At 39.9% G+C, this 17,469-nt stretch overlaps 1 protein-coding gene across 2 annotated transcripts in view; it reads left to right on the top strand.

Annotated features, from left to right (window-relative positions):
• pi4kaa (phosphatidylinositol 4-kinase, catalytic, alpha a) overlaps window positions 1-17,469 on the top strand; it is a 43,249-nt gene that overhangs the window by 17,522 nt on the left and 8,258 nt on the right. Inside the window, exons 22-45 of one of the 2 annotated variants that reach the window (XM_082541432.1) lie at window positions 66-199; window positions 341-423; window positions 504-574; window positions 1,754-1,878; window positions 1,985-2,066; window positions 2,144-2,227; window positions 2,512-2,601; window positions 2,701-2,820; window positions 4,498-4,590; window positions 5,738-5,894; window positions 6,019-6,146; window positions 6,239-6,397; window positions 6,497-6,648; window positions 6,741-6,848; window positions 7,408-7,535; window positions 8,791-8,946; window positions 9,373-9,452; window positions 9,543-9,742; window positions 10,976-11,063; window positions 11,150-11,317; window positions 12,816-12,869; window positions 13,092-13,212; window positions 16,765-16,894; window positions 17,000-17,070. In XM_082541432.1, coding sequence (XP_082397558.1) covers window positions 66-199; window positions 341-423; window positions 504-574; window positions 1,754-1,878; window positions 1,985-2,066; window positions 2,144-2,227; window positions 2,512-2,601; window positions 2,701-2,820; window positions 4,498-4,590; window positions 5,738-5,894; window positions 6,019-6,146; window positions 6,239-6,397; window positions 6,497-6,648; window positions 6,741-6,848; window positions 7,408-7,535; window positions 8,791-8,946; window positions 9,373-9,452; window positions 9,543-9,742; window positions 10,976-11,063; window positions 11,150-11,317; window positions 12,816-12,869; window positions 13,092-13,212; window positions 16,765-16,894; window positions 17,000-17,070 — 2,782 coding nt within the window. Of the gene's footprint in view, window positions 1-65; window positions 200-340; window positions 424-503; window positions 575-1,753; window positions 1,879-1,984; window positions 2,067-2,143; window positions 2,228-2,511; window positions 2,602-2,700; window positions 2,821-4,497; window positions 4,591-5,737; window positions 5,895-6,018; window positions 6,147-6,238; window positions 6,398-6,496; window positions 6,649-6,740; window positions 6,849-7,407; window positions 7,629-8,790; window positions 8,947-9,372; window positions 9,453-9,542; window positions 9,743-10,975; window positions 11,064-11,149; window positions 11,318-12,815; window positions 12,870-13,091; window positions 13,213-16,764; window positions 16,895-16,999; window positions 17,071-17,469 lie in introns of both variants that reach the window. The other variant, XM_082541431.1, reaches the window with a different exon arrangement.

Raw genomic sequence — 17,469 nt, 5'->3', positions numbered from 1 at the left:
CAAACACCCAGATATTTTGTAGTTTACCTGCTGGCACTAGTTTTTGATTGATTGTTGAATTCCAGGCAGAGCTGAATGATCTACGCAGTACCATCATCAACCTGCTGGATCCTCCTCCAGAGGTGGCTGCTCTCATCAACAAGCTGGACTTTGCCATGTCCACATATTTGCTGTCTGTTTACAGATTGGAGTATATGAGGTAAGCCAGCATGAGATTTATTTATTTATTTTTTAATATAAAATCTCATGCACATCTTCTCCAGTTTGTACTAGACAAATAAAACTTGACTAGTATATATATCTAACCTTTATTCTGGTTTGTTTTTCTCACATCTGTTAGGATGCTGCATTCTCTGGACTTGGACCGCTTTCAGGTTATGTTTCGATACTTTGAGGACAGAGCAATACAGAAGGATAAATCTGGTAAGAACAACTAAAAAAAAAACATTGAAAAATACCAATTTACTGGCAATCATTTATTCTGCACATTCAAATGTTTTCAGGTATGATGCAGTGTGTGATTGCTGTTAGCGACAAGGTTTTTGAGGTCTTCCTGCAAATGATGGCTGAAAAAGTAAGTAAGATGTTAGAAGTCAAAGTATATCTTAAGTGCATTTATATCTTTACTTTATTATTCAATGTGTTCTTTGGTTAAATACATATTATTTGTCATGACCTGACTCAAAAGAATGTATCAAAAAAGGGCGATCATACATAGCATTAGGTTGCTGTTAAATGATTTATTTAAATAAAAAAACAAATACTGGTTTTCAGTATATATGCAGTGTCTGATTGCAGGGAAAATGTATGAGTGAGTTTGTGCATGCAAAAACAAAAGAGAGTGCTCTACCAGTCAGCAAACAAGGGGATAGGATATGAGTAGAGAAGAGTCAGCCCAAGGGACTGATTTTCCTCAGCACCATCTGCTCAGGTGTGCTGCGTCCTAAACTGGGTCAGCGCCACCCACCAATTACCTGGAATAGATAGACACAGAAAACCAACACCAGCCATGCAGCCGTCACACTCTCCCCCATAAGACAGGGTTCTTACCCTTAACCAAAACAGAAGATAAACTGCACAGATTTAACAATTTGGGTGTTTTAGGTGTGCTATTCATAACCCCTCACATACACTAAAGGTCCATCTCGAGACTCAGTTGTAAATCAAATGTTTTGTAACAGTTAGATAACATTAAGCAAAGCTGAAGTCATACGCATCAGATCCAAAAACTACTGCAGGAGCGCTGGAAGATTATCATATAACATTTAAAAACATGTTGGTTGTGGAACAAAAGTAGACAGGACCCAATTAAATCAATATTAGTCACTCATCTCAAATAGAACACACAGTTAATAGAAAAACACTGCAGTTAAAAGACAAGCACCCAACCAGATTGTGTATAGACTGCAGTCAAACTGATTCAGTTTTTCTTTTCTGACTTTGCTCTCCAGGGAGAAACAAATCAAAAATAAATGACCTACTGTACACATAAACTACACTTAGAAAGGTTCCCAATTGTAGTCTTAAAGGACTCCTGATATACTGATTTTAGATTTAGATTTTATTTTTGGACTCCAATAGAGTTGCTTTACATGATTTACAGAAGCAATTCGGTGAAAGTGAATTTCCAGCTCTCAAATGTGAGGATTTACTGCTTTTCTCAGTTTCATGTCATGTATATCACTGTAAACTATTTTAATGACATAATCTTGAAAATATTCTACAATAAAATTACATAATGTCACACTTTTAGCCAAAAACCAAAGCCCATGAGGAGGAGCTTGAACGCCACGCTCAGTTCCTCCTGGTGAACTTCAACCACATCCACAAAAGGATCCGTAGAGTGGCTGACAAATACTTGTCTGGCTTGGCTGAAACGTGAGCAAGACTTGATGCACATGTTAATTTACTTAAAATATCACCCAGAGTCACATTAACTGTACAAAAGCAGGTTCCTAATTGACTGTATTTTCTCTCTACTTAGTTTCCCCCACTTGTTGTGGAGTGGCCGTGTGCTGAAGACTATGTTGGACATTCTGCAGACTCTTTCCCTCTCACTCAGTGCAGTATGTGATGATCATTAAGACTGTTATACTGCATTTGTATACCATGACTTATGCTGTATAATTTGGATCTATTGCAGGACATTCATAAAGACCAGCCTTATTATGACATCCCAGATACACCATACAGAATCACTGTCCCAGACACGTATGAAGCCAGAGAGGTAATGTTGCTTTACTTATGATTTGTGTTTTTCAGTTCTTTCCCCTATATATGTATTAATTCAATTCAATTTTATTTATATAGCGCCAAATCACAACAACAGTCGCCTCAAGGCGCTTTATATTGTACAGTAGATCCTACAATAATAGATACAGAGAAAAACCCAACAATCATATGACCCCCTATGAGCAAGCACTATTAGATAATAGATTTTTGTAATGTATTGTCTATGTAGTAGATTTTTTTTTCTCATATATAAAAGACCTATTGTCTCTTTGGTTCTAGAGCATAGTGAAGGATTTTGCAGCACGCTGTGGAGAAATTCTTAAAGAGGCTATGAAGTGGGCTCCATCTGTGACCAAATCCCACCTACAGGTAACATTTATTTTGAAACATTCTAGTCTGTAACATGCAAAACTCCACATGTTGCCTTAAACATGCTTTAAACCACTGTGCTTTACCTGGTCTTTTCAGGAGTATCTAAACAAACATCAGAACTGGGTATCAGGCCTCTCCCAGCACACAGGCCTAGCCATGGCCACAGAAAGCATCCTGCACTTTGCTGGTTACAACAGGCAGAGCACCACACTTGGGGTGGGTGATACACTCATCATTTTTACAAATTCAAGTGTTGGGGTTGCTACAAAAAAAAAAAGTTACATGTTTTGTTATTTTAGTAGTAATTTCTCTACTTGTTTTGGAGGAAGGTTCAGAGGAGGTTGGAGATTGTTACCATCATGGGCTCATCCGGTCAGAATGAGAATGAACAGTCAGTAATCACTTGCAGGGTTTTTCGTTTTATTGAATGAATTGAAGGAAAGACACACGGACTGCTATCTCTGAAAGGAAATAAAGTGTGATTTAAGTAACTTAGTAACTCAAAATAATACATAAACTCAGGAGACTCAAACAGAAACTCACCTCAGCTGCCACCTCATGTGAAGAAAGAGTGAGCTGTAGGTGAGTGCAGTCCTTATATAACGAGTGACAGGCGAGTGCAATTAAGGGAAAGCACCACACCCAATCAAAGGTGAGGAAAAGAAACAAGGCGCATCTGGTGAAGTGAGTGTTCTGAAAGGTGAGCTTTTACAACACTACTACTACACTACTCTACACTACTTATTACATTACCTTTGAGTTACTCCATAACATCACCTGAAATAAATAACTATCAGTCAGCCATGTAAACCTGAGATAACGGTCCCACACACCAGTACATAATCCTATCATAAGGAGGGCATACATACAGTGCTCCAAAAATATTTTCCCCCAGCCTGATTTTATTTGTGCATCATTTTCATACTAACATGTTTCAGATAAAACAAATTTTAGTTTTGGACAGAAATACAGAACACAGTTTTTATGAAGTCATGAAGTCATTATTTAAAAACTCAATTTTTTTTATTTATTCTGGTTATCTTTTAATATTAAAATGCATTTACAATGATTTTTCTCCAGAAACATGTACAGATAGAAATGAAGGCTGCAATACTGCAAGCCTGACTCCTTATATCAGCTTTTGTTATCTGTTGCAGATAACACAATCAGGTTCTGGTTGTGTTTTTTTGGCTGGCATGTACTCAACTTTTACATCACCCTGGGTTGTTTGATAGCTTTGTGATAGCATGTTGTCTGTGCAGATGTTTACACTCAAAGTTGCCCTAGCATTAGTGGCAGTGCAGTCAGTCACATGAATTTTTTCTTTGTTTTCTTAGATATTTTAATATATTAATTATCAGAGTACATTATTAGTGATTTTGGGAGAGTTTTGCCATTTAAGTTTTCTTTATGGACTGATCCTAGTGCAGAAATGTGATTTAAAAACCTTCATCAAATAAACCTTCTGTCATTGTAAAGGTAACATTGCTGTGTGTAATAACTCTGTTGCTTTTGTTTGTCTTCAACTGAACAACTATGCATGTGAATCGTTAACCCTTGTGTTGTCCTCGGGTCAGAAATGACCCCTAGGTGAATGGCAAACAGGTATATGGGAATCCCGAGGACAACACAATCTGTTTTATTACATTAAAATGTCAGTAGTGCATAAAATATGACCTAAAATATAAAGTGCTCTGGTTTACACAATAGGGTTAGCAAATCTGCAACAAGTTATTCAGTACTCTATTCACACTTGACAGATAAACTTTTGTTCTGGTAACTGTCATGTCACGTTGAGCACAAATGAGTTATGACTGTTTTTTATTAGTAACAGTTTATGCTTATAGTAACAGCGTGGTTTATTAGGCTCTTCTTTGTCACTTTCTCCTTTAGTCCACTCAACTAACTGAGAGACCAGCCTGTGTGAAAAAGGACTACTCAAACTTCATGGCCTCCCTCAATCTCAGGAACAGATACGCTGGAGAGGTAAAGTCACAATAAATATTACAACCCATATTCACTAAAAGACTGGGGGATGGAGAAAAAAAAAGAAAGAGAAGTTGGGGAGAAAGTTAACAGAGGGAGAGGAAGAGAAACCTGAACCTCAGTGATGCACCCCAAGGCCCCGCATGTGTGTTGGTGTGATGAAGTGGGAGGAGAGAAGCCATTAGGGATGGGGAGGAAAGGATCGGGGTGGCCAAAGTACTCCCCCCCCGAAGCCAGAGAGGAGGTACTTTGGGGTACCAACCGCTAACCCCCATAGGCACCCCTGTTCCCCGAAATATACCAAGGACAGGCAGGTTTAGGCCCATCAGACGGGGGTCCATGGCAGCAGCAGCACCAAGCTCCACGCAGCCCATGGTGGCCCACCTGACTCCACAGCAAAGGAAAAACTACACCTACTCCAACAATCAGTCCCAAACTACATAAGACAATAGAAGTCACCCAGATTGAGTCCATCCTCCACCCTCCACCTGTGGTAGATTCCCCCCCCCACCCCCACCCCACCCCCCCCCCCCCCCACCCCCCAAAAGTGTGAAGGGGTGATATTGTCATGAAAAGGGTGGCCTGAGAAAGGATCAGCTAATGCTAACAGCCTTAGTTAAGAGTGCACAACACAGGAACATATACTTGCTAGAGTAACTACAACAAAGTAACATGCCAGTAAAATACTGGAGTTTAATTCATTGGGTAAGTTGTTAGTATAATTAACATCACAAGCAATACTACTAGACAGATCTGGAGGCTGTTTTTTGGCATTTATGTGTTGGCTTAATTTTTGATCCTGGAGGTTCCAAAATCTAGTTGAGTTGTCGGTGGCCATTGTTGATCACACTGTGATCCACTTCTAATGGACCAGTACCTGATCTAATGGTCCAGAGATCTCTGTAATGTAATCAAAGGGGGAAAAGTTGGACTGCGTTAGCTATTGCGTTAGTGATCATGGCCACATTATTTTGGTTGAAAAAAACACAGATCCTTCTGAAATTTTGTTTGGTGAATGCTGAAATCTTGAAGGGCTCATAACGGTGCCAGAGTGAAACCAGAATACGATGCAGGCAGATTTTGGAAACATAACATCTGTTTATTAGATACATTTTTCATACTCATAAATGTTCTCTTTCATTTGTAGGTATCAGGCATGATCCACTTTGCCCAGGCAGTCCGGGGACAGTCTGATTTGGGCCGACTGATGATTAAACAGTTGGGAGAAGCATTAGACTCTGCACAGCCTGAGGCTTTTACTGAGGCCATGTTCAAACTGACTGCCTTGCTCATTAGCACCAAAGGTTATTTTCCTTTATGATTTACTTTGGTATTTTGGTATTATAAGTGATGATGTTGGTATCAAATTCATGTCTCTCTCTTTTTTTGGGGGGTGGGGTGGCATTTTCTCTCCTGAATTGCCTGTAGATTGTGATCCTCAGCTCCTGCACCACCTGTGCTGGTCTCCACTCAAGATGTTTACAGAACATGGTATGGAAACAGCAATTGCCTGTTGGGAGTGGCTGCTGGCCGCACGTATAGGAATGGAAGTACCGGTACATATACTCAAACAAACAAAAACCTCTCTCTCTCTTGTCGGCATACTTGAATTGCATACATAGTGTCAGTATCCTGTATGCCCGCTTAGTTCATGCGAGAGATGGCAGGAGCATGGCAGATGACTGTGGAGCTGAAGATGGGCTTGTTCTCGGATGCTCAGGTGGAGGCTGATCCTCTCGCTGCCTCAGAGGAAAGCCAGCCCATCCCCTGCCCTCCAAATGTCACCCCTCACCATGTCTGGATAGAGGTTGGATAACTGCCAATCTGCTTGAGTTGTTTATGTGTTATCTTGTTAGTCAATTCTTTTTAAATTCTCGCCTTGTTCTGTGTCTCCCTGTTCAACTAGTTTCTGGTCCAGAGATTTGAGATCGCAAAATACTCCAGTGCAGATCAAGTGGAAATCTTTGGCAGTTTGATGCAGCGCTCTCTGTCTCTAGATGTTGGTGGGGCTAAGAGTAGCCTCAACCGCCATGTAGCTGCCATTGGACCTCGCTTCAGGTATATACCAGTCACAGTGTTTACATAGTATTTATGGTGTGCTTATACAAAATCTCTTTCCTCTATGAAAACCATCTTTCTCTGTGCTCTAGGCTGCTCACTCTTGGTCTGGCTTTGCTCCACTCTGACGTCGTCACCAATGCAACTGTAAGAAATGTGCTCCGGGAGAAGATCTACTCTACTGCCTTTGATTACTTCAGGTAGTCAGACTCAGATGCTTGCTCTTCTTCAATCAAATCTAGGCTTACAACAAGTTAACATTTTTCAGTGCTAGCTGATTAGCATGCTAACTTCAGCATGTCTGTCTTCAATCTTTCACCCAACCTCCTAGCTTTTGTTTATTTGTATTCTGTTATTGTTTGTAATTAAATTTACATTGAAACTTTTTAAACCATCCTATATATTATTACTTTGTAAAGTAAAAACTTATAAATAAACTATAAACTAGTGACAATTCATCAATTCATCCAACAACTGGCAAGGCAGTTAATCAATCACAAAAAATGTAAAACTTGAAAAAGTGCTGCATGAAAAGGGGAAAAAATTGAACCATTTTGGAACGAAAGTCAGGTCTCTGTCATTCTCGCTGTCTTTAACGTGTTGAGCTCTTTTAATCTGGACCAAAGAAGTAAGTTAACCAGCATTCCAACCTTTAGAGCCAAGATAGCCTTAGGGTTAGCCCTAACCCTAATTCAGGATTTAGGTAGTATTAGCCCTAATCTAACCCTAGTGAGACATTTAATGTTTTTGTCTTTCTAGTGTGGCTCCAAAGTTCCCCACCCAGGGTGACAAGCGTCTCCGTGAGGACATCAGCATCATAATCCGTTTTTACGCCAGCATCCTGTCTGACAAGAAGTACCTGGCAGCATCTCATTTGGTCCCACCTGGTGAGCTTGGTACTACCCCAGCCCCGAGCACGCTCTCTGCTGGGATATTTGGATCGCTTATCGTGTCCAGCACTTCTCCAATATCTATCTTAAGTAAGCCTAAAGCAGTGGAGCTTCGACTGCATTGCAGCAGGGGCATGCTTTTACGTGGGTCAAATTTGAGATTGCTTTTCCTCACAGTCCTCCTGATATATGCATCTTTGATATTGATTTAATTTACTTTTCTTTTCTCTTTTCCCTAAACGTTCTTATTTTGGTTCCTCTCATATGCTCAGTTTTTCTACTCTTTCTTTACTCATTTCCTCTACTTTGTGATCCATAAAATTTAAGTCAGTTTTTGTCTTAAATATTTAGAAGCTGTGAGGAAAAGCACAAATTTGTCAGCTGCGTCAACATGCATGACTACTCATCATATCAGCCCACCAGTCCCCCAAGTGATCATTTTTAAAGAAACCATAAATTGAAAAAAAATTTTTTCTTCCAACCAAGAAATTTCCTTCCTCTTCATACCCAAAGACCTTGACAAAAGGCAAGGCAAGGCAAGGCAAGGCAAATTTATTTGTATAGCACAATTCAGAGACAGAGACATTAGAAACAAAAACAAATAAAAAGCACGATTTAAAATTGATTAAAACAAACAAACTAACTAAACACACACATTTCACACCTGTTCGCGCGATCTGAACCCTTATCGTAAGGGGAGCTACCAGTCCTTCTGTGGACGAGCTACTTTCTATTTTAAATTCCCTGAATTTAAAATACTCTCTAGACCCAGTCTAGACCCAGTTGGGGAGCTACCCAGAGCTCTAATCCCACACCTGTTCGCGCGATCTGAACCCTTATTGTAAGGGGAGCTACCAGTCCTTCTGTGGACGAGCTACTTTCTATTTTAAATTCCCTGAATTTAAAATACTCTCTAGACATTGTCTCATACTCATACAGAGCATACCTCTTCAGGTCCTCAGTGCAAATTCTGGCTCAGATTACTTGCATCCGATCCAGTATCAGTGCACCGGCTACCTACATTTATTCCGGAGTCCCTCGATTTCAAATACATGATCATGACATCAGCAGAGGGCTAAGTGACATGGTTCATCTCGCTCTTCAACAACTCCCTCATTATCGCTCATATTGTTTGTGACTGTTTTATGTGTAAGGAACGCTCTTGTATAAGTTTAATAAAGCACAGATGTAGATGTGCTGAGAGTAACCCACTGCGTTCATGGCCACACTGATTCTGTTTGCATTTGAACAGATAATCAGGATGCATCTTTGAACAGCCTGTCAGTGATGAACGCTGCTGATCTAAGGGGCAACATGGATTCCAGCTCCCGCACCCAACAGACTGGCCAGGGATGGATCAATACGTACCCGCTGTCGAGTGGCATGTCCACCACATCCAAAAAATCAGGTAGAACCTAGGTTCAGTGTTTCGGACAGTACAAAGAATGAATATTTTATTCAAGAGCCTTTCGAAACTGATAATAGCACTTCCTTCAATAATCAAATATAGTTTAAATGTTGCTAAAGTGTGTCATATCACAATGTCATATCATTTGTTTTAAGAGTGTGACTGACATTTCCTTTCGGTCTGGGTGGCATCATAAAATGTAAAATGAAAATATGGACATTAAAAGCATCTTTGATATAGCAAAAACTCTTGCAGTCATTTGGACTGCACTGCTCTAGACTTTGAACTGGTGAAATATCCAAGCCATCACCTTTTCCAAATCAAAGAGACGAACACAGATGGGAAATGTCTGTGAGACATTAAGGTACAAAAAGTCAGTCCATAAAGGACTTATGGACTGACTTTTTGTACCTTTTCTTTTTCTAGGCACATCCAAAAAAAGTAACAGAGGAACGCAGCTTCACAAATACTACATGAAACGCAGGACTCTGTTGCTGGCATTACTGGTGAGTAATATGAGTGTTTTGACTGCACTTAAGATGCCTGTTCATGATAAAACCTTCTTAATGCTCTTGACCTCTGGTTTGTGTACCCAGGCTAGTGAGATCGAACGGTTGACAACGTGGTACAACCCCCTCTCCACACAAGAGCTGGCCATTGCCACAGAGCAGTCAGTGGAGACAAGCATCGCCAACTGGAGGTCCAAATACATCAGCCTGACAGAGAAACAGTGGAAGGACCACGTCAACCTGGCCTGGAGTATCGCTCCATACCTGGCTATGCAATTACCAACAAGGTGGCCAATCTCTAAGAACAATCTCTAATAACTCATTTGTTTAAATGAGTATTAAACCGCTTTTGCCATTTAATTTCCCATTAACTAAATCCATGAGAGCACTGTTCTGAGTCATCAGGGCCAACTGTCCATTTTGTGCATAAGATAGATCAAATCATCTTAAAGGCCTTTGTCAGAGTTTTACCCCTGATACTGCTGGATAAACTCACTCAGGAACCAGGTCACATAGAGCTCAAGTTTTCACTCGCGAGAGGGAAGCAGTTGTCTCCAACCCACTTCAACTTGCTTTCCCCCTGCAGGTTGTTTTTATTGGTTACACACATGGATATTCATAAAGCTGTATTACCTATGAGAAATTACTATAACTGGTTACAAAGGGTGATTGTGCTGTGCAAGCATGATTATACATTGTGTGTGGTTATATGATGGGAGTGCAGCTCTCCCAGATTGTCGTTGGTAGAATCTGTTCTTCTCAAGGCTGCTTGTTCCCCTTATCAATGTCATGCACGTAGTCATATGCGTAGGTTACCTAGATAGCAAACAGAAGCATTCTAGCTTTCTAAATGGCATTATGTAGCTTTTTAAATGGCAACCTACAACACATACATTAAACCTAACAGCCTATCACTTGACTCACCCTACATAATGTTACACCCCGGCCTAGGCAACCGGCGTGCAACGCAGGAAAATAAAAATAAGGAAAAAACACACGACAAAAAAAACCACTAAGGCTCTCCACCAAATTCCCAAAACGGAAGTGTCTCAAAACGAAAGTATTGACAAAACCCATTTACAGCTATTTACAACAAACTATTTATTTACAACACAGGGGGAGATCGCGACCATGACATACTGAAACACAAGGCTTAAATACATAGAAGGAGCAATCAGGGAATGGACCACAGGAGGGAAACACAGCTGGGGCAAATTAGACCTGACGAGACAAGGAAACGTAAACTGAACACACTAAGATAACACAGACTTTCAAAGTAAAGCAGGAAATACATGACAGTCACGCAAAAAAACAAAAAACTGACAACACCGAAACATAACAATAAGCTTTGAAAACAATGTTGCCACTAAAAAAGGTCAAGACACAACATCCCTCCTTGTGGTCTGCTGCTTGTAATAGTCGAAATTCTGACTAAGAAGAAACCAGTGCTTAATGTAAAGGTGTGACTATCCTTCTTGTACTAGAGTGTAGATTTTCATTTTAAATGTCTTATTTTCCAGATTTAAGAATGACGCCATTGTTGCTGAAGTGACCAGACTTGTGAGACTGGACCCCGGTGCAGTCAGTGATGTGCCTGAGGCTGTCAAGGTGAGATCAGGTGTTCTTGTAAAGCTTGATTTTGGAAATCTTATATGTTTAATGTGACTGAATGTTATATATTTATCCTTCTTTAGTTCCTGGTGACATGGCACACTATTGATGCTGACTCCCCTGAGTTGAGCCACATCTTGTGTTGGGCTCCGGCTGACCCGCCCACTGGTCTGTCCTACTTCAGCAGCATGTACCCTCCTCATCCCCTTACTGCTCAGTATGGGGTTAAAGTGCTACGCTCTTTTCCTCCAGTAGGTCAAGATTTGTTTTTGGGTTTTTTGGGCTCAGCATGGCATTGACTCAAGCTGCTTTCATTAATGTGCTGAACTTTTTAAAAGGATTAGACATTAAAATGTCTTCTTTAAACTGCCAGCTCTCCTGTACAAAGCAATGTGGATTTGCACCAAGAATTGCTTAGTAATTATCGGTTACACTATATTGCCAAAAGTATTTGCTCGTCTGCTTTCACATTCATAGGAGTTTTAGTGATGTCCCATTCTTAATCCATAGGTTTTAATATGATTTTGGCCCTCTGCAGCTATAACAAATTCATCTCTTTTGGTAAGGCTTTCCACAAGATTTCAGTGTGTTTATGGGAATATTTGACCATTCTTCCAGAAGCACGTTTGTTAGGTCAAACACTGATGTTGGACAAGAAGGCCTGGCTCACAGTCTCCGCTCTAATTCATCTCAAAGGTGTTCAGGTTGAGGTCAGGACTCTGTGCAGGCCAGTCAAGTTCTGCCACATCAAATTTGCTCATAAAAGTCTTTCTGGACCTTGCTTTTTGCAGTGGTCATGTTGGAACAGGAAGGGGTCATCCCCAAACTGTTTCCACAAAATTGGGAGCATGAAATTGTCCACAATGTCTTGGTATGCTGAAGCATTAACAGTTCCTTTCATATTAACTAAGGGGCTGAGCCCAGCTCCTGAAAAGCAACCCCAGACCATGATCCCGCTTCCACCAAACTTTACACTTGGCACAGTGCAATCAGACAAATACCGATACTGTTCTCTTGGCAGACTCGTCAATCATATTGCCAGAAAGAGAAGCATGATTCGTCACTCCAGAAAACACATCCTCACTGCTCTAGATTCTAGTCGTGGCATTCTTTGCATTGGCTCGCATTCTCCCAATCTCTCTGTGCACTGTTCTTGAGCTAATCTGAAAGTCATGGGAAGTTTGGACGTCTGTAGTGATTGACTCAGCAGAAAGCCGACTTCTCCGCGCTATGGGCCTCACCATCTGCTGACCCTAATCTGTGATTTTACGTGGCTGACCAATTTGTAGCTGAATTGTTGTCATTCCCAATCACTTCCACAAGCGGTTGACGGTGGAATATTTAGTAGAGAGGAAATTTCACAACTGGACTTAATGCACAGGTGGCATCCTATCACGGTACAACGCTGGACTTAAGTGAGCTCCGGAGAACAACCTATTCTTTCCCAAATGTTTGTAGAAGACGTCTGAATGCATAGGTGCTTGTTTTGGCCATGGAACACCTGAATTCAATTATTTGAGTGAATACTTTTGGCAGTATAGGGTATAGTGTTCCCGGCATAAAACAAGCTTCCGATGGGCCACATGAGAGAGAATCATGAGGCAGTGTCTTGACCTGAGTTCATGTATGACAGCAACTTCAGAGGAGAACTTACTTTGTTCCTCCTTTAACACTGTCACAGCACCAAGATGGAGGATACAACTTCATAAAAACAAATCTTTCTTAATAGTTCTTCATTGTTCTTCCTAGGATGCCATCTTATTCTACATTCCTCAGATTGTTCAGGCTCTGCGTTATGACAAGGTAATATTAACAATTCCACCTTTGCTGATTTCATGACGAAAAATTCCATGCTCTACTTTGTGATAACTTGGGAGATTTTTTTTCCTTCTACAAGAAGTTCATCATATTCCCTTCCAAAAAAAAGAGAGATATTTGTGTTTTTGCTAAAGGCAAAGGAGAGATATATAATTAACTATAATAATAATACCAATATAAGCTTTGTCTACTCTCTATCTCGCTTAGATGGGTTACGTGAGAGAATATATCCTGTGGGCAGCCCAGAAGTCTCAGCTTCTTGCCCACCAGTTCATCTGGAACATGAAGACCAACATCTTTATGGATGAAGAGGGCCACCAAAAGGACCGTGAGTAGAGACTTATCAAATTGTGTTAGTTAGTCTGAGTAACAAAGAAAGAAAAGAATGAAAAACATTTAGTTTCACCCTAACTTCCCGTTATATTAAAACCTACATGAACACACTCAGTAAAAATACTTTTTCAGAGTAAAACATGAAACTGTTTCTATTCAGCTCTTCAAGCTCCTTCAACTGTCTCGTACAAAGTTAACCTAGTTAAGTCCAATTTAAGCTTTTTGAGAAATAAGTAATAGATAAAAGGTGACCATAAAAAAGTAAAGGCAGAATAAGTTTAATAAGAAATAAGTGACATATTCTATTATCATGAATTGACTCAAAGTGGGTAACCAAGAAAGAGTTCACACAAAAAGTTTACTTAAATAAAAGATAATCTATTCAACATAACCTAACCAAAAAAACAAAGATAACCAATGTATTGATGCAAGATGGATTGGAAGAGACAGACTTAACAGTTCTTCGGGGCCAACTTTTATAGCCTGAGGTGAGCTGCATTAGCTGACGATCCTCCCATGCCAGTCATCAGTAACAGCAGACCAGGAATTTCTTGAGAGTGAGAGGGGCTTTACACCCCCATTCTTAAAAAATCAGTGTTCCACCTTGACATTGGAAATTAATCTAAAAGAAATCATAATTTATTAACAATAACGCAACATTAAAACATATCCCATTTAATAAAATGGCCAGCTGATCCATCAAGCCAGCTGATACCAACACCCTTACCAAATCCAATTCCTCTAGCCAGCAACATGAGTAACCTGGATCAAATTCAAAGAGGACAAAAGAAAACGCTAGTAAAAATGCTAGATATAGCTGGAGATTTCTAATAGTGTAACTGGCATATAGAAGAGTGCAAGTGGTATCTCCCCCAGGTTGCAAATCTGTTCTTGCAAATAGGTTTTATAAGGAAAAATTCTTAAACCTCATAATAGCGGGGGGGGGGAAGAAATCAAAGGGTTGCTCCAGATCTGAAGAACTAGAATCACAAGCCACACTAACCATAATGTCCAAGACATTACCAAATAGGGAACCAAACTACAATAATGTTCGCACCTATTAAAAGTACATTTAAGGAGCTCTACACCAAAGCTACTAGACCAAGCTACCAAGTTAATTCTTTACCGCACTATTCAAGATCAGCTCTGCAGTTCTTACCAGTTATGTCTATCGACATAAGTACCAGAGGTGGGACCAAGTCATTGTTTTGCAAGTCTCAAGTAAGTCTCAAGTCTTTATCCTCAAGTCTCAAGTCAAGTCTCAAGTAATGTCAGGCAAGTCAGAGTCGAGTCTCAAGTCACTGGTGTAAAAGTCCGAGTAAAGTCACAAGTCTGAAACTTTGAATTTCAAGTCCTTTCGAGTCTTTAAAAAAAAAAAACGAAAAAATAATGTTGCAGTTATGCTAAATGTAAATATTAGACCATGTAATTTTTAAATCTGTGTTTTTCTCAACACATGACGAAATAGTGAACGTAGAAAATATACACAAATTGTGAAATTGCACCTCTATAAAATGCAGCTCAATTAAACCTAGCTCCTAGAATAATTTTCACCGAGAGTTCTGAGATAAGCTGCATGTTATTCTTGGATGCGGTTGTAGGACCGGCTTTAAAATCGCATGACAAAAATATCATATACATTAAAAAAACTGCATCACCAACGTAGCCTGGACAACATTTGCTAGTTAGATGAAGTCAGCTATCTCATCGTAGCATATTTATATGCATATTTATAATCATACGGTTCTTGGAGTGAGTGCATACACTCATGAAGTTTAGTAACTTCAGGTCACTGCAACAAGCCCAGGTACAGTTTACCGCCGGATGGGTACAGGACCTTGAAATGCACCGTGTAGAACGAAAGACCATCGTACGTATCATAAGTTTACCAGTCTCACAAATTGTCTTCATAAATACACATTCGTTAACCGTTTATTAATAGGACCTTTGAGTTCAATGGTAATTAATTAGCAGTGGAAATAATTTCTGGTAGCATCACAGAAATGTAGCAGTGACAATAATATTGTATGCTGTAATCGCACTGGGCAATTGGTGATACAAAAACCTGTTTTACCCTGTGAATAAAAGTATATGTTTTTGTCAATGTACCATAATAACAGAAGCGAAACACAATATTGTGTCAGGACAATTCACTATTTATGCACAATAAACAAAGGAGCATAGCGCAACAATTTCTGTTCAGCGCCAGACTTGCTTGTAACCTATATCACCAATTATGTTAAGAAAAATGACGTATTAACTACTAAAAAACACTGACCTTCGTGTAAATGCTTGGAGCAGACTAACCTGTGAGCTGGAGGGTTCTGGGACGTTATATTTGGTCTTTGGATGGCTGCAATCCAGGCCACCCGTCGCCTGTTTGTTACTTCGGAAACATGGCTTGAACAATTTCTCTTCAAGACGTAATCCGATAACAACCGATCTCTTTACCCGTCGGCTTCCCGTGGCTGTCATGCGACCGGCTATTGCAGTTAATAATACAACAGCTTCTTGCCATTTTTGTGTTTCTTTTTATCACTGATTTCAATTGAAAGCCTGCGTGCGCTAGTACCTCTTGCCACGAGTTCCCAGAATTCTTTGCGGTTTTACCCCTGAATGACGTCACATTTCAATCTCTATATAATATGTATGTTAAATTATATATTTGGGGTGAAATATCAAGTCTTTTCAAGTAAACCGGTTCAAGTCCAATTCAAGTCCCAGGTCATCAGTGTAAAAGTCCAAGTCAAGTCACAAGTCTTAGAACATTTTTTCAAGTCAAGTCTAAAGTCATAAAATTAATGACTCGAGTCTGACTCGAGTCCAAGTCATGTGACTCGAGTCCACACCTCTGATAAGTACTGTACACCATGCCCACTATTGAAAAGTCCAGTCATGTGTTCTGTAAGGCCACAACCCATGAGACAAATGAAGTGGTGAAGCACCAGCAATAGAGCCCACGCTCCCCAGCTCTAGTTCATCAGTTCAAATTATAGACAGATACTGGTGGTGAAAATATTCACCACCAGTATGATCAACTTTTGCTGGTACAATAGACTTTCTGGAAACCAGAGAAATGCTCTCGCGATATTGTCTTCAACCACATTCCCTGCTGCACTAAAGAGAAACCATAGTTGATCTCCTATTGACATCAGACATTTAAGCGTACTAAAGAGTAATTCACCCTTCAGATGAAACCAAGCCAAGCAAAGTGGAGGCTATTTGTGCTCTCTTCCGAAATCAACCACATCAACCATGTATATTAGTCTGCATATTAAAGTATACTTGGGCATGATACATGAGTTGCCCCTACTGTGTTTCTCAAAATGTGAATCTGTGTGAAATATATATATAGAGAGAGAGCTTAGACATAGAAAAAAGTGTGTGTGTGTGTGTGTGTGTGTGTGTGTGTGTGTGTGTGTGTGTGTGTGTGTGTGTGTGTGTGTGTGTGTGTGTGTGTGTGTGTGTGTGAATAAGACACGCTGTATAAAGAGCGTTCTCAAGTAGAATAGAAAAACTTAAAATTAAAATGAATGTTTCTGCATAGCTGACATTGGGGAGCTGTTGGAGCAGATGGTTGAGGAGATCATAGGTTCACTGTCAGGTCCTGCCAAAGATTTCTACCAGAGAGAGTTTGACTTCTTCAACAAAATCACCAACGTTTCTGCTATTATCAAGTAAGTCTGTTAGCTAGTATTCTGCTATTCGTCAGGGTCATGTATGTGCCACAACCACAGAGAAGTTTAAATTCTGCTGTGTTTGCTGCTTGCGTTTTTCCCCAGGCCAGTTCCAAAGGGCGAGGAGAGAAAGAGAGCTTGCCTCAAAGCTCTGTCCGATATCAAAGTGCAGCCAGGTAAGGAACTGTCTGAGAGTAAATATGGGTGACTCTGTAAACTGTAAACTTCAGTTAAATCTTCTGTGAAAACAGTTTTAATCTAAATATTTTAACATCACATTGTATAAACAGGGTGGGGTGCTCAAAATGACATCATATAGAGAGTAGAAAAAATGACTTTGGTCATGTTTATTATGAGCATCCACCAGTACTTTACATTCATTATAATACATTATAACGTAAAACTCTGTACCGAGCTTGTACCGAGCACAAAAAAAGAAAAAATATCAATATGAAGATGAATAAATATATTTGCTTGCTCTTAGTCATATTGTATGGGTCTGAATAAGGATCCTGCAGCTATTTATTTACAGCTATTTATTTACAGACTGTCCCTTAAAGACTGACATAATGTTC

Source organism: Aulonocara stuartgranti (assembly GCF_965226115.1).
Source record: "Aulonocara stuartgranti genome assembly, chromosome: 7".
Lineage (NCBI taxonomy): Eukaryota > Metazoa > Chordata > Actinopteri > Cichliformes > Cichlidae > Aulonocara > Aulonocara stuartgranti.
This window is presented reverse-complemented; position numbering and strand designations above follow the sequence as displayed.